A 15,648-nucleotide genomic window follows, 5' to 3' on the forward strand; every position below is an offset into this window, starting at 1 on the left:
TGACTGCTGAACCAAAGGGAGCAACTTCTCAACCACAAAATGACAGGCAAGCTTTTACGGCATCCATCCATCTACGATGTAAATGGACTAGTTCTTATAGAGCGCTTTTCTACTCTAGCGGATCACTCAAAGCGCTTATACAACACGTTTGCATTCACCCATTCACACAAGCACTTCCACGTGTAACTAAGCTAAGTGCTTACTGTCTAACATTCACACATGCGTTGGAGAGCAACTTGGGGTTCAGTATCTCGCCCAAGGATACTTTGGCATGAAGCCCGGAGCAGCCAGGATTCAAACTGCCAACCACAGCTACCCCATGGAAGCTGGAATAACACTGAACCAGTCACAGAAGGATAAAAAAAATAAAGTCATGTCTACACTAAATGTTCATACAAAATACAATTTGTTTGCACGTTTTATTTACAGTGCAGGAGACCGGCCTTTGTGCACTGCACGTGCTACCATCCATCCATCCACGCTACTCATCTGGGTCTTGGTTAAGCCGAGGCTGAGGCATTCCCAGGCTGAGGTATCCTAATCACATTCCCAAACCTCCTGAAATGTCTGTTTTCAATGTTGAAAAGCAGTAAATCTGCTCTGAGGCTCTCCAGAATGGACAACCTCCTCACCCTCTGTGAAGGGAGTCACCATTCAAAGGAAGCTAATTTTTGCCACTTTCTTTCGGTCCCCACCCACATTTTGTGGCCATAGATGAGGGTAGAAATGCAGATCTACTGGTAAATCAACAGCTTTGGTTTCACGATCAGCTGTCTTCACCACAGCAGACTGGTGTGCACCAATCCGTCTGTCTGTCTGTCTCCTGCTCCTTCCTTCCTCCACTCATGAACAAGACACTGAGATATTTTACCTCTTCCACTTGGGGCAGATACTCATTCCCAATCCAGAGTGGCCAAGCTACGCTTTTCACACTGAGAATCATGGCCTCTGAGATGAAGGAGCTAACTCTCATCCCTGCAGCTCCAAACTCTGTGTTTTAGCAACAGTTTGAATTTCTTAATATGCTTCTAACTATGTAGCAGATACACTTCATGCTGGTGTGTGTAGAATTATTCCAAACTTGAAATTAATTATATCTTTTACACCAACTTAAGCATGTAGTGTTATTGTTGTAAAACATGGCCTTCGAATACTTCCCCTTTGTGACTACCAACAGGCACAGAATAAAAACCTGTACGAGCTCTTTTCTAACTTTTAAACTAATCCAACGATCAGCCACAGGTGAATTTTCCAAGCAGTTCTAAAGATCAGTATGATGAATATCTCTGCTAAGTCTCCCTCATTTCCTCAGGCCGTTCAGTATCTTTAAACACCAGACAAGCAACAAAACCCAGCCCTGCTTCACAGTGAACAAGATAGAGCAGCTTCAGGTGAACCTCTCTGTTGGACAGTGCAGACAAGAAGCACAACACAGAGCTTCTGTGACCTTTCCTACCAGATGGCCCAGACTGCAACCAAAGAAGAGGGGAATCATCAAAGGTACAAAAAATAGACTCGGCTGATAAAGAGATCAGAGGAAAACAAGCTGTAGAGTGTAACCTCTAGTTGGGTTCTGTTCTTTTACAGTTTATTGAATGTAATAAATCAAAATCACTCCAAACTATCTGAATCAGAAATGTATGATTTATTTTTTGACTGCAAAGTTGTAATTTTTCTGTATTTTATAACACAGGAATCAACGCTTGAGTGAAAAGTCATAAACACTAAGTGGTATCAACTAAGTTTATTAATTTAGTGCACAAAAAGGCAAGACTAACACCACTACCATCGTTACAGGGGTAAACACAAGAGGTGTCCATTTGGGAAGAATCAGACGGTTTGATGGCGAGACACACGAGGGGCACACTACAGAACACATCGAAATCAATACAAACACATTCAGCAAAAATCACATCCCAAAACAGGAAGTGGCAGTGGTCGGGTTGTTCCGCTTGTCAAGAAATACCGGCACAAAGTGTTCACAAACTACTCCTCGAGTCGCCGCTGAAGCTGGGATGTACTGTGTTTATTAAAGCTGATGACACGCAGGAGAAAGAATTTTCAGCTGTAAGCATACTGAATGATTAAGTGCTCAGTTTAGTGCTACATTTAAAATTACAAAGTTCAGGCTCCTTATACAATCCTGTGGGGGAAGGGGAAAAAAAACATTCAGAAGATGTCAAATCAATAACACGTCTCATATGGCAGAGTCTCAAAAACGGTACCACCATCTGGATGGTAAAAAAATAACACAAATGAATCAAATCACTGTCACATCACACATAAAATGTTGCTTTACTATATACATACAAAAGACCACATATGAATGTACAGAATGAAATCCAAACAGTAGTACCATGATGGAAGACTAATTATGGCAAAATCTTTGCTGCAATGTTCTGTTTTAAAATGGAATTTACTCAAAATATTGCAAGTTGAACCCCTGTTTTTCAACTGTCTCATGGTTCATCAGTTTTAAGTGGTTTATTGTAGAGATTTTTGTAGTATTTAACCCACTTAAAGTTTCTGGGAAACATGGATAAAGTGTACTGTGCCCTGGACAAAACCTAAGTCCTGCCAAGTAGAGGACAGGCATGAAAGCTGGATGTATATGTGCCCTTTTTGTTTAATGCTTCACAAAAATAATTCTTAGTATAAATATTTATTAAGATTTTAAGCACTCAGATTTATGCTACCAACCATCATCTGAGCGAAATGGTCATGCCAGCATGCTAATGTGCTCACAATGATTAAGCTAACATGCTAAGCAGGTATGCATTTGCCATGTAAAGCCACGGGATCAGTCAGCAACCCCCCTTGTAACCACAGGTTACCAAGGAAAAATATATATTTCCCAACTGGTTGGTTAGTGGTTGCTGGCTGTCACTGCGTGAAATTGCTTGCACAGAGGGTGCTGCATTGAAAACCGCCTTGCAATTGCTTTGGTTGCTAGCAAATTGCTGACATTGCTTTAGTTTTCATGGAAGACTCAAACTTGTCTACAAACACTTGCCAACAAAACGGAGTGGCAGTGAAACTTGAAAAAGTGCGACGTAAACTGGAAACGTAGGCAAACATTTGCCTTCAAAGTAAAACTGCTGAAACCAACGTGTTTCAAAGGGTGCAACTTTTACTGTGAAAGCCAACGTTGTGTTTCCTGTTTTCACAGTTTCACTACCACTTAGTGAGTAGCTTGCAAATGTTTGCAGGCCAGTTGGCACCTTCTATGCAAACTATGGGCAACTGTGTCAATCCACTAGCAACCAAAGCAATTGCAAGGTGGTTTTTCAGTGCCGCATCATATACCTCTGTGCAACCAGTTTCACCCAGCAACAGCAAGCAGTCTTCAACAACCACTTGCCAACTGGCCAGGAAATCTACATTTTCTCTATTGACCTGTGGTTACAAGGGGGTCACTGATTGGCCTTAGCTATGTATTTCTAAGTGACTGTCAGCAATGACTTAGTGGCTCCATAGTGTAGTCACCTAACAAGCAAGATTTCCAGTTCAAGACCAGGAGGAAAGGTCTTGGTAGGTGCATCAGGAAGGTCATCCAGCACAAAAATCTGTCAAATTAAAATAAGTGGAGCTTTCCCCCTTGGTGACCCTTTGTGAATAAGGGAGCAGCCAAAAGTAGCATCTTTTTTTTTGTCAACAACTCAACTAGTTGGGGAATGCAATTTTTTTTCTTAGCGACCCATGGGAGCCAGGTGGTTGCCAACAGATCTCAGTCTGTGCGCCTGAGGCCATAACCACCATATTTCAGCTAATAATTACAAGCTAATAATTGTTAGCACTGGTCACAAAGTACAGCAGACACTGGTGGGAATGTGATCAATTTTGCAGGAACTGAATAGTTGAAAATTTGAACACGGACTATTTAAGAGAGGGATGGAGCTTCAGGGTCTGAAAAGTAAAGCCAAAAAAAGGAGATGACTCCTCTGGTTCTATGGAGAAATGGCCCTCAGTTCCCTTTTTCAGTTTCCTTCTAAGTTAATGAGTTATGGGCTCAGTTGCTAGATTCAGGTTATACTGAGTAAAATGTGAACCTCATTTTTTAAAATCATGGTCATTATCAGATTATTAGAGTCATTATCAGAGTTTCTCAGTCAAATCCACCCCTCGCTCATAACAGCCGGTTTCAAACACCAAGGTGGCAAAGGTGAAAATGCTCAGCTCTACTGAAGGAATTAACAAGCCATGATGGCCTTGTCCAACTTTTAAATATGATGCGTTCTGGAAAGTTAAGGTATCAGTGAAGTTCTTACAAATTATCCTGAGAGGATCATTCATATACATGGCAATCCATCCAACCAAATGTTAGCCTCATGGTGGAACTAGATGGGAAAACAAGTGATTGTGATTGAAATCGTTATATTATAGTATCTGGAAACAATTTCTGTATAAATACTAACAGTAAACCACCAACAGCTGTTGAGATGTTTTACCAAAGGACCAATCAGCTCACAGACCACTACAATGGCAACACTCTGAGTGAGCGACTGCGCCAGTGTAGAGGGAAAAGAAAAGAAAAAAGGGCTCTCTGGACCAAATGATGAAAACCATTATTGTGAATTGAAATATTCCTTTAAAAGCAGATTTTTTTTTTCCCTCTAGAAAATATAAACTTATGCTGATGCCTTCTGTGTCTATATATTTCTATAATTTTATTATTATTTTTGTTATGATCAGTATCAAGAGATTTGGGCATAAAGTTACAGCTAAAAGCAGATCTGCAAGGCACCAACAGTACAATGTTGTCAAGAAAATAGTTGCAAGGGGTAATGCTGTACCTGAAAGTACGTTCCAGTATTAAAAAAATAAAATAATCATAATTTATTAGCAAGCAAGAGATTCTTTCAGTTAAAGAGGACCTAGTATGCTCAGAACTAACTGTTTTTATTCTTTGACTCTACTAGAGTAGCTTTGCATGATTCAGGGTTCAAAATAAGCCTTATTTATCTTATACTTGACCTTGATGCAGCCCCTCAGTGCCTTTAGGCTATCTTTCCTCTGATTGGCTTCCCCTCACAAATAGAGGGTTTGAATGACAGGTGGGTGGGGCAAGAACATCCCCTCTCTTTGACATCATACAGAGCCAAGAGTAGATAAAACTGTCTGAAACTGAGTGTTTAGAGTTTTTTTTTCCTTATAGATCTGAACATACACTGACCTCATCATTAAAAACCTGGCCTAATGGGTAGCACAATAGGTCCACTTTAAGACTGCAAGCTGTTGTCACAGAGTCTGTGCATTTACAGGAAATTTAGCAGCACCCCTCAAAGCAAACAAACACCTGTACCAGTGATTGTTTCCAACAGTCAGTCTGATTCTTTTTGGACTCTTAAAAATCCCATCAAACAAACATTTGACACATGTTGTGGTACCAATAAATGTGGCTAACTGGAAATGGAAATAAATGGGGAAAAAAATTCAGTCTCTAAAAGCTACGATGATGTACCGTTGGGTCTATGGTAAAATGCAAAAGATATTCATACGCACGAGAAAACATTCATTTTCATGCATTCGAAAACAGATGTAGGCTAAAAAACCTTGAACATCAGATGTTGAACTTCAAAATGGCAGCTTTGCATTACAATGTACATCAAAATTTTACTCCAAAGGTTTTGGAGTCAGTCACAAGTGGAGAGCTGAAGCTCATTTCTTTTACTTGCACTCAGATTAGTTCTTAACAAATCCCAGAGTGCCATTTAAGGTGAAATGAGGCAGAACGATACAAAGCAAGATGTGAGCACTGTGGTCTGGGAAAGCTTTTTCTTATTTAATTTACAGCAGGCATTTATGGTGAGGTTAAGTGCACTACACATTGACCGTCCTGCAAACTCACCAGATTTTTACTAAATATCAACAAACCCTATTTAACGATTACAGGCAGTAAGAAGGCACCCTCTATAATGCCAGAACCGGGGACTGTGGGACATCGTGTTCACACGGACATCTGCTGTGAAGAATCTCGCTGGTGATCGTCAGATTTGGGAGAATGAGAGAAAACGGTGCACAAACTCGTCTAACAGCAGCTACATAACGTGACAAAGATACTGTTTTGTTTCTTGAGCTAGCTTATGCATTCTTTGGCAAAGTTGTACAATCACAGAACTCAACAACAACAATGCCTGTGTGAACACAAACGCTGAATCTGAATTACTTAATTTGGATTTTAATAGGACATTTAACTAATGCACTGGTGGGGGAGGCTTAGTTTCTCTTAGTCAGAGGTCTGCCCTCCCGGATGTGCTTGGCACTCCTCTTTTCCGTCTTCACCTTCTCCCTCACCTTCCTCAGGCGCCGTGGAGGTGGTGTACCTCTCGACTCACTGTCCTCCTGAGCGCTGGAAGTATCCATCCCGTCACGCTCTTCAGGAATATTGGGAATAGCCCCACTGCTCCCATCTAGAATGTTCCTCAGGGAGGGGTCCTCTGGCGTACAGGTAGCAGTGGTGCCACTCTCGCTGCTGCTCAGGTCCTGCTCTTCACCATACCGCCCCCCTCGGTTGTGGTGCGGCAGGGAAGAGGCCCTGATTGAAGGCCGGTCGCGCTCCGTCTCGCGGATGTTCTGTTGAGGCTCGTTCATGTCCACCCCTGAGTCCAGGCTGGTGTCGTTGCTGCTCGGCGGCCGGTGGTGGCTCTGGAGCTCAATGATGGAGTGGCGAACCTGGGCGGCTGGCTTCCCATCTAAGGAGACAAACCAGGCTCTGGGGTGAGATGATGAGGACTTGCCACGGGTCAGCTCCAGCAAGGTACGCTCTGAAATCCCCTGCAGCTCGCTGGGTACACCGTGCCCGCTACTGAAGCCCTCCATACCAGCTGCCTCATTGAGAGTCCCAGGTACGGAGACGGAGGATTCAAGAAGGTTACTGTAGCGTCCCCACACACTGCTGTTAGGACCTTGCCCCTGAGGGGGAGTCTCCAGAGGCTGAGGATCATCTTGGCTGCTCTGCTGTGGGCTGCTTCCACCTTGGGAGTGGTGGTGAGGGACTTTGGGTAGTGTCTGGGTGTAGCTGTCTTTACTTGCAGGCTCTGAGTGAGCATCATACTCAATTCCATTGCGGGGGAAGGTGGCAGACTTGCAGCCTGGCAGCTGTTGCTCCTGAGCACTGAAGAGCTCTGGAGCAGGAATAATAGCCACTGGCTGGTTGTAGATATGAACCAGCTTATCTTGAAAGAAGGTGTCACAGTTGATGTTGGCCCGGTTCTGCTCCGACTTCTCTCTTATCCGAGCCACCTCTTCACTGTTGATGTAGTGAGGCGGCGGCTGTGGACCCTTCATCCGATCTGAAGCGATGTTCTCATAAAGAGGAGCGGCGGGGCGAGTCCCTGGATCCTCCACGTAGATGTTGTAGTTAGCTTTGTGCCTCGGTGTGGATGATGGTTCACACTGGACGCTGCAGGTGGCGAGGCTGTTGTCGCCAGATCGGAACAACAAGCCCTCTTCCATGTGGGTGGAGGTGGTTTGGTCTTTTTTCACCACTGTGAGTTTGGAAAACCGTGCTCTCCTCCTCCTGGGCTCTCGATGAGAACCCCTGTACATGGGAGAGGGAAAAGTTAAGCGGGAGAAGCTACAGTTCTACAGGGTGTTTCAGACCCATTCAGAGAACCTTTAAAGTAGGGACTGTCTCATTATCTCATCACAGTCTTGTGATCTACTTCATTGATAAAAATCCCACACTTTGATTGGGTCACTGCAACACACTGATTCTTTTCTTTTCCCCAGTTTCATTAAAAATACTTGAATAATCCAGCAGTCTTTTGCAGTGATATGCAGGAAAGGGTAGGTTTGCCAGCTTGCTGTCAGGCTAATGGGAAAGACAAGCTTCTAACTCGAGAACAAAAAGCACAAGTCCTCACCACAAATAGAAAAAAAAAGGATTCCAGCAGCTAACTGTGATGCTAACTGCAAAAGAGGAATGCTATTCTAGTAGCTAAGATTAGCTGGGAGCCACAGGCTACTTGAAAACAGTCTCAAGACAACAAGATCTGTTTTTGTTGGGCAATGAAAAAGAGCTCAAACACAAACTGCAAGAAGAGACAGTCATGATGTGCTGATGGTGTTACTACTGTTGCTGTTATGACATGTGCACATTATAGAAATCATAAATAATACAGTAGAAGTCTTAAATGACAGCTTTCCAGCCATAACAAATTGAAATATAAAGCATTTTAATGAATAAAGCAAAGTTCTGTTTTATAATACATTTTGACACCAAGATGTTTTATTTTATACCGCACCTATATATCTGTTCCAAACAGTTATTTGACTCCAGACCAACAAAATACCAAAAATTCTGCTTTTACAGAGGTGCTCACACCTTCTGGTGATCAGTTAATCAAGTGTATTTGATTAGCAGCGCCTGGCTTTTAATCCCTGTGGAGACAGGAAGGGTGGACTGCAGAGAGTCCTGTGAAAACTTTCTTTTTCACATGGCTATAGAGGTTTAAACACAGCAGGTGTGATCAAGAAGTTCCAAGAATCAAACACCTTGACTGATTTATTTCTGACACATCTCCCCTTCAAGATATTCTTCTTGTTCATATCTGGATGGATTTCTGCTATTTTTTGATCACTTTATGAACGCTCCATTGTTTTTTCTGGATCCTCATCAGTGTCTAAAAAAATTACTCAGTCACAGGCAAATCTGGAGAATAAAAATGAATACACCTACCATCTTAATTTATACATCAAAAACTTGCTTATCTATGTTTTTCATATTGTGAGCTGAACATGTTTCTAGGAAGGTTTCTTACCCGCAGTGACACAGCAGCAAGGACAGAAATCCAATCATTATGGCCAGAGTTCCTCCCAGTATTCCCACCAACATGTAGGTATGGTAAGATAAGAAATCCAAAGAGCTTCCATGTCCCAGATAATCTAAAAGGATAAATGTACAAGTAGAAGTGAAACAGACCTACTCAGAAGCAGCATTTACATGTGTTAATGAAGGCAGATGAGGTATCTACCTCTTGATGAAGGCAGAGGCGCAGCGATCCAGTAGCCCAGATGGGAAGCGGTGTAAGTCCAAACCAGCTCGTTGCCAACAGTTTTAACTATTCCCAGCCCATGATTCTCCCAGACACCTTCAGACAGCAGAGAAATTAACATTCTTTTTTTAAAATCTTTTTTTTAATATTACAGCATTAGTGGAAATATTTTCAGGTCTCTTGTCTTGTTTTGTAAAATGAATTAACTACTCCACTGTGATTTGTATAGCTACCTGTCTTCTGGTTGAAGGCCCAGGCTGGCACAGTATCAGAGGCCCTGAGGTGTGTGTTGTGGCCCAGCGGCAAACTGATCTGGATGGGTCCTCGAACCTGGAGCTCCTCACCACCAGAGAGCAGCAGGATGCTGACAGCTGCCACCGCCTTCAGATCAATACTTTTGAACACTGCAAAGTGGTTGATGTCAAGAATTTAAATGGTAAAGTACATTGTTTGAGTACTTCAATAAAAAAAAAAACTCCATCCATCCATCTTCTACCTATCCAACATTGGTTAATGGTGGCAACAGGCTAAGCAGGGTATTACAGATGTCCTGCTCCCCAGTCACATTTTCCAGTCTCTCCTGGGGGATCCTGATACATTCCCAAGCCAAACGAGATATATAATCTCTCCATTGGGTTCTGGATCTACCCTAGGAGTTCCACCCAGTTGGGTGTTCCTGGAAAATCTCCAACGGGAGGCATCCACAGTAAGATTCTTAACTAGACACCCAAACCACCTCAAGTGGCTCCTATCATATTTCCAGCCTTACTTTTTTGGTCATTAATCTCCGCTTGCTCGTAAAATGTGAGCCGACCACCCACGGGGACAGGCACTGGGGTCGGGTGCAGCATGAGCTGGGTGTGGGATCTTGGCTTTTGGACCCTCACACTAGTTTTTGGGACACTGAATGCCATTTTCAATAAAAAACTCATTTCAAATTGCTATATCTTAGTTTGTACCAATGTTTGGCATGATGTACCTCTTTAATCACTATTAAACTTTTAGCTTTAAACCAGACTAAATATCATCATGACTTTTCAAATATCTGATGAGGAGATATTATCATTTACCTGATTTGTTGTTGATGATGCCCGGAGTGCAGTTGGCGCAATCCTTTGCTAGGTGGGGATGTGGTACAGTGAGGTACGCCATCACCGAAGAGATGTTGCTTTTATCAGAGATCGAGAGGATGTTCTTGGGGAACTTCACTGTGGGCTGGGCTGAGCGGTCTGTGAAAACGAAATGGCATACGATCAGCAGGAATTTGGGCACGTGGTATTTAAGTTGATTTAGCCGCCATGCAGACCAGCTCCACCACAGCTCCTCTTTTTAAAGCTGTATCTGGCTGAAAGAAATAAGCTTCTGAGTCATGATAGATGAGTTTAAATACCTGAGTTCAACCATCCAAAGCAATATTAAAATTATAAATTCAATATTTCATATGTTTGTTATCTCAACTTCACTATCTGCAAATATCTCTCAAAACTATGTCAGAAAAATGCAGCTCATTAAACTGATTGATTTATTTTATGTGGTTTGAATTGGACCCCTCAGCAGACCGGTTCTGGCCCCTGAGCCGTATGTTTGACACATCTGGTTCAGTCTCAGTGTCTGTACAAAGCGTGTGTTTACTTTATGCTGTCAAAAACACTCAATAGCCTACTTAAAACAGTGCAAATCAAACACTAAAAGTCTAAAAAGGCTGTGAAGGTGAACAGAATCTGAGCTCTAAACACAAAGTATGTGAACTTACCAGGTACCTTCCCGGTGATGAGCACAGAGTCTTCAAACAGCCAGATGTTCCCCTGACTGTGAGGGAGCAGCAGCAATGTGACAGCAGAGAAAACTGCCAGGAGACAAAGAAAAAGATCAGCAATCAAACGCAAATACGGAAAAACGATTATCACTCATATTTTGGGTCAAGATGTTACAAATTTGAACGAGAACACCAAAACATCTGCTGGCTGGTTGGGTTGGTCGGTTAGCCTGTAGTGGTGTAAATCTACCAACAGATGGCGTCATTACCTCAGAGCTTGGTAGGGTTCAGCTGGCTGGCTCAGCAGCACAAAAGGGAGGCGCCTCTGCTGATGCAGAGCAGAGCGGGTCTCAACTCTGTTTTTCTTTTTTTCTCCTCCCTTCCTGCATTTTATCCTCCCTGACACCTGCTCCCTGCTTCCTTTTGAATCACCACCTGCTCCCTTCTCCATCACATTCAGACCAGCAGAGTACCCCCCCACCCCCACCCCTACCTACCCCAACATGAGGTCTGTGTGACTAAAGAGGCCCCCACCCACCCTGGACAAAGACACTTTGCTGAGGCAGGCGCACGCCTGTGTCAGACACCTCGACTCCTGGAGCGATCGATAAAACGAGCAGAGGACGGCGCGTTCAGTTACACCTGACTGGGAACATAAATCGCTCCATCATGAACAAACCTCAGAGACAAGTTGTGTGTTGTTGCCGACGCTTCATTAATCTATAATGACAATGAATAATGCAGGTGTGAGAGTGTGAGCCAAGACCGTGCAGGCATTACTGTAAGCTCCACAGTGTTGTTTCTTGGTATTATATGCCACTTTTTAAAAATTGTTTATTTATTGATTTAATTATTGTCATCTTTTGGCTCCCAGTCTGCCTATTTTTTTAATTCTTGTCACCCCCACCCCCACCCTTCCCTTTCTGCTTTAAAAAAAGAAAATCCTGGGAACGCTCCTGCTGGTCACTCACTCGGTCTCCTGTTGGTGCTCCAGGGCAGCAGGCTGGGCACATAACCTCCCACGCTGCCCAGCAGGGTCAAACTGAGTCCGGGGCTGTACGCCACCCACAGCAGAACCTCCCCGGCCTCACCAGTCCGGGCAGAACTCCTCAAGGTGTGGTTCACGTAAACGTCCACCGAAGCCCCCGACAGGGGCTGACGGGTCACCAGATCTCTTACCAGGACCTTCAGGGCAAACTGGGGCTCTGCAAAGAGGACGCCAGAAGATGAGAGTGCTCTGTAACATTCCTCTCGCCATGAAAAAGTGATGAGGCAAGCACTGCTGGGGGAAGAGTGGAAAAATACATCCAAAAACCAAACGACAGCACGGAGGAGACACAGCCTGACTGTAAATATAAGCTTCCTAATAAACAATGCACTGTTTGCTGTTATTGATGAGCACACACTCACACACACACACACACACACACACAACCTCAGCTGTCCTTTGTGTTCATTGGGGACAGGATGTAAACACAGGCTTTACTTACTGTATCAGCAGAGCAGCACTGGATTATCACGGTCCCCCATTAATACATCACCTGCTCAGGCCAAAAAGATAAAAAGCCTAATCCCTCTCACCTCCATATTACACATATTAATCCTATTAGGCTGGACTGCCCGAGCCCAGTGCAGCAGTTTATCAGTGGAGTCTGGATTTATTCATGTATTGCATTTGTGTATCTACAGATTGAGGCTCCAGAGAACCCCTTTATTACCTCAGATGCATCACATCAATCATGTCCCACCGTTTCCTCTGCAGCTAATTTCCATTTTCAGTAACAATGACCGCCCCCCGCGTCCTCCTCCAGCAACCCTCCCTTTACTCTTTGTTTATGTTTACCTGCTTCCAGAGCCGAGACGGTGGCCGACCGCCCCCAGGTGTCGGTACCAGCCGGGTCTCCGACCGCGGCTGTGAGGCCATTGTCCCCGGGCAGGCCGCCGCCCTCCTCCGCTGCTGCTCTCGCCGCCCCATCCAAGCAGGAAATCAAAAGCAGCGACGGCAGAAAGAGGAGCAGCGGCGGCGGCGGCGGCTGGTGGCGTTCAGCGGCGGGCATAGCGAGAGGGGGAGGAGGCTCAAAGACATAACGGACCGCGAGAACCGAGCTCGGGAGCAAAGAGAAGGAGGACCGGGGGAGTGTACGTCCTGATCAGCAAGGCCTCATCCCGCTCACGGTCCCTGTGATGTTGGTGCCCAAAGAAGGAGGGGGAAAACCCCGCGGAGAGGAGATGCGCTGGTGCTGAGGCTGGGCGTGTGTGGCCGAAGATCGTCTATAAATCACGATCAACCACTCTGTTAAAAACAAAACAAAAACCAACCAACCAACAAACAAACAAAATCAGTATAAGCGAATCAGAAACGCTGTCATCGTTTTCTAACGTTGCAAGGAAATTACAGGTTTAAAAGAGTCGCTGCTGCTGCTGAGGTAAAAGCGTCTGAGTGAGACCTCTTCCTCTGTGTTATCTTTGAAGATGCTGTTACATCACTGGGGTCTGCGCGGCCCTCTGTCGGTAAACTGAGGACTCGGGTTTTCTATTTTCTGCTCACAGAACATTTCAGAGTAACTCTTAATATTTTATTTCGGGATAGCGTCAGAGGAGACTGTCTTTGAGTCATTTATTCAGTTACTTACACCCCAAACTGCTCCGATTTGATGATAAAGAAGTCGTAAATGACAGCATGGGTTCAAATAATCTTTAGAGTTTATATATGTTTATATGTCAGAGCATACAGACATGCGGTACTGTGCAAAGGTCTGGAGTCACTTATCATTTCTTTATATTTTACAAAATATGTGCAGTGATTTATTGAAATATGTGCAAACATGCATGGAAGTACAGTAAATAAGGCAAAAACAGAGTTTGTACAGTCCTAAAGAGCTTAAAAGTCAATATTTGGTGTGACCACCTTTATTCTTCAGCACAGTCTGAACTCTCTGAGGCAGCTTTCTTCTCATTTCTTTAAGTAGTCTTCAGGAATAGTTCTCCAGGCTTCTTAAAGGACATTCAAAGCTCTTCTTTGGATTTTTCTGTCTTTTGTTCTGTTCTCTGTCAGGATGATCCTGCTGCTTCAGTAATGTTGAGGTCCGGGCTCTGGGGAGGCCAATCCTGGACCTTCCATGATGCATCTCTCAGGTCCTGTGTCAGGTCTTTGCTGGATTTTTCCCTGTTTCTTAAGGATGTGACTTTTGGATGCTGTTCATCTGCTGTTGTTTTTTCTTTTTTAGGCCTGACACTTCTTCTTTTGTTCTCCAAAAGAAGGCCCGCTTTCCTTGATTTTTTTAAGGACACACTGCACGGGTTCTTTATTAAGTTGTTTCTTATATGTACGCAATACTGGTTCATCCCTTGAGTTAGGAATCTTTTTTATTCCTTAATGATTGATAGTTCAGTGTTAAGTGGTTTAACACACACGAACAAACAAAACAAAAAACAAACAAAACTGTTGCTTACAAAAAATTACAAGAAAGTCTGGGTTTTGATGCCATTTGACCAGTATGGCGATTAAACCCATGACATCAGCACCGTACTCTACTTGAAGATTCAAGGTGTGAGCGGTCTGTGGTCTAAATGTCTGGATCTGAGTTCAGCTGGTGAGCAGTGTGGGTGGAGGTGAATTCATTCTCATCTGTATCCTTGTTTCATGTTGTTTATTAAGCCCAACTGGTAATAAGAAATGTGCACAAGCATACTCAGCTACTGAATGAGTACACTTCTACACTTTAGTGGTCAGTATGGGGCTTGAACCCATGACCTTGGCTTTTACAGGACCATGCTCCACCCACCTGAGCTAACAATAGCAGAAGACTGCGGGTTTGAGTCACACTGTGGGACACATGAGCTGCTCTTCTTTCTTCTTCTCCTTTAGGGCCTGTCACAGCTGATCATCTGTTTATGGTCCTCTTGTTGACCAATCTATTTTGAGGAGGCTCTGATTGCAATGATGGGGATGCTGGGAATAAAGGAGGAGCGTCTTTGTAGGTTTGCTGGCACAATGGTGAAGAACACGGAGCAGGACGTGGACGGCGTGATCTTTAAACACTCGCGGTGAAATTAAACGTTCTCATAAGAGACCACGTGGCCTAATGGATAAGGCGTCTGACTTCGGATCAGAAGATTGAGGGTTCGAGTCCCTTCGTGGTTGAGTGGCGTTTTCTTATGTCACAATGATTTAAGGAGATCGTGGGCAGGTAATCAATCAACTCCACAGAACAGCTGCTTCGAAGCTGCTTTAGGGAGCGAAACAAAATCACGTGACGTATGACGTCCGAACCAGCAACCGCTTGATTCTCGAAGTAAATCACCTGACTTGTTCGAGGTCCCATCAAATCCACTGACACCGCCACATCTCAGCATAAAAAGAAACCGGTTCAATCCAAAAATAATTTACTTCAATTAAAAAAAATCTGAGTGTTCCCCTTCCCACAAAATCAGCCCTGCCATAGTTTCACAAGAACACCCAATTCTCCTTAATAACACAACACACACATTCATCCATCTTTATCTGTAAATAGAACATGATATCTATGGAGCTAAATTGTATGGCGCTAAATTGTATGGAGCTAAATTGTATGGAGCTAAATTGGGGCCATAAAGTTTCTTCAAAAACATTTTTTTAAACTGAAAAATTATTTTGAACCCCCCCAAAATTTTGCAACTGAAAAAAAAAGTAACTGAGAAAAAGTTTTGCAACTGGAAAAAAAAAAAAAGATATGAAACTGGAAAAAAAATTTCAAAACTACTTTTCAGATTCAAGTATTTTTTTTTTTTTTTTTTTTTTTTTTTTTTTTTGCACTTTCAGATTTTTTTTCTCGCAGTTTTGGCGTGGGGGGCGGGGCCTCAAACGACGGGACTATGTTGTTCAGCCACTGTTGAGCTGTCAGTCATGATTCCGCA

The 15,648-nt window shown here is 43.6% G+C and overlaps 1 protein-coding gene and 1 non-coding gene across 2 annotated transcripts; one reads left to right on the top strand and one right to left on the bottom strand.

The window, feature by feature from the left end:
• Nucleotides 1–1,729: 1,729 nt before the first annotated feature.
• fam171b (family with sequence similarity 171 member B) lies at nucleotides 1,730–12,936 on the bottom strand. Its single transcript, XM_030752073.1, has 8 exons — nucleotides 12,596–12,936; nucleotides 11,724–11,957; nucleotides 10,750–10,842; nucleotides 10,067–10,225; nucleotides 9,230–9,400; nucleotides 8,976–9,092; nucleotides 8,763–8,886; nucleotides 1,730–7,540 (listed from the first exon to the last, which is right to left on the bottom strand). The coding sequence occupies exons 1-8, from the start codon at nucleotides 12,807–12,809 to the stop codon at nucleotides 6,217–6,219; spliced, it is 2,436 nt and encodes an 811-aa protein (XP_030607933.1). The 5' UTR covers nucleotides 12,810–12,936; the 3' UTR covers nucleotides 1,730–6,216.
• Nucleotides 12,937–14,823: 1,887 nt separating this feature from the next.
• trnar-ucg (transfer RNA arginine (anticodon UCG)) lies at nucleotides 14,824–14,896 on the top strand. Its single transcript has one exon. It is a non-coding gene; the product is annotated as a tRNA-Arg (tRNA).
• Nucleotides 14,897–15,648: the final 752 nt, after the last annotated feature.

Source organism: Archocentrus centrarchus, chromosome 2, assembly GCF_007364275.1.
Source record: "Archocentrus centrarchus isolate MPI-CPG fArcCen1 chromosome 2, fArcCen1, whole genome shotgun sequence".
NCBI classification, from domain to species: domain Eukaryota; kingdom Metazoa; phylum Chordata; class Actinopteri; order Cichliformes; family Cichlidae; genus Archocentrus; species Archocentrus centrarchus.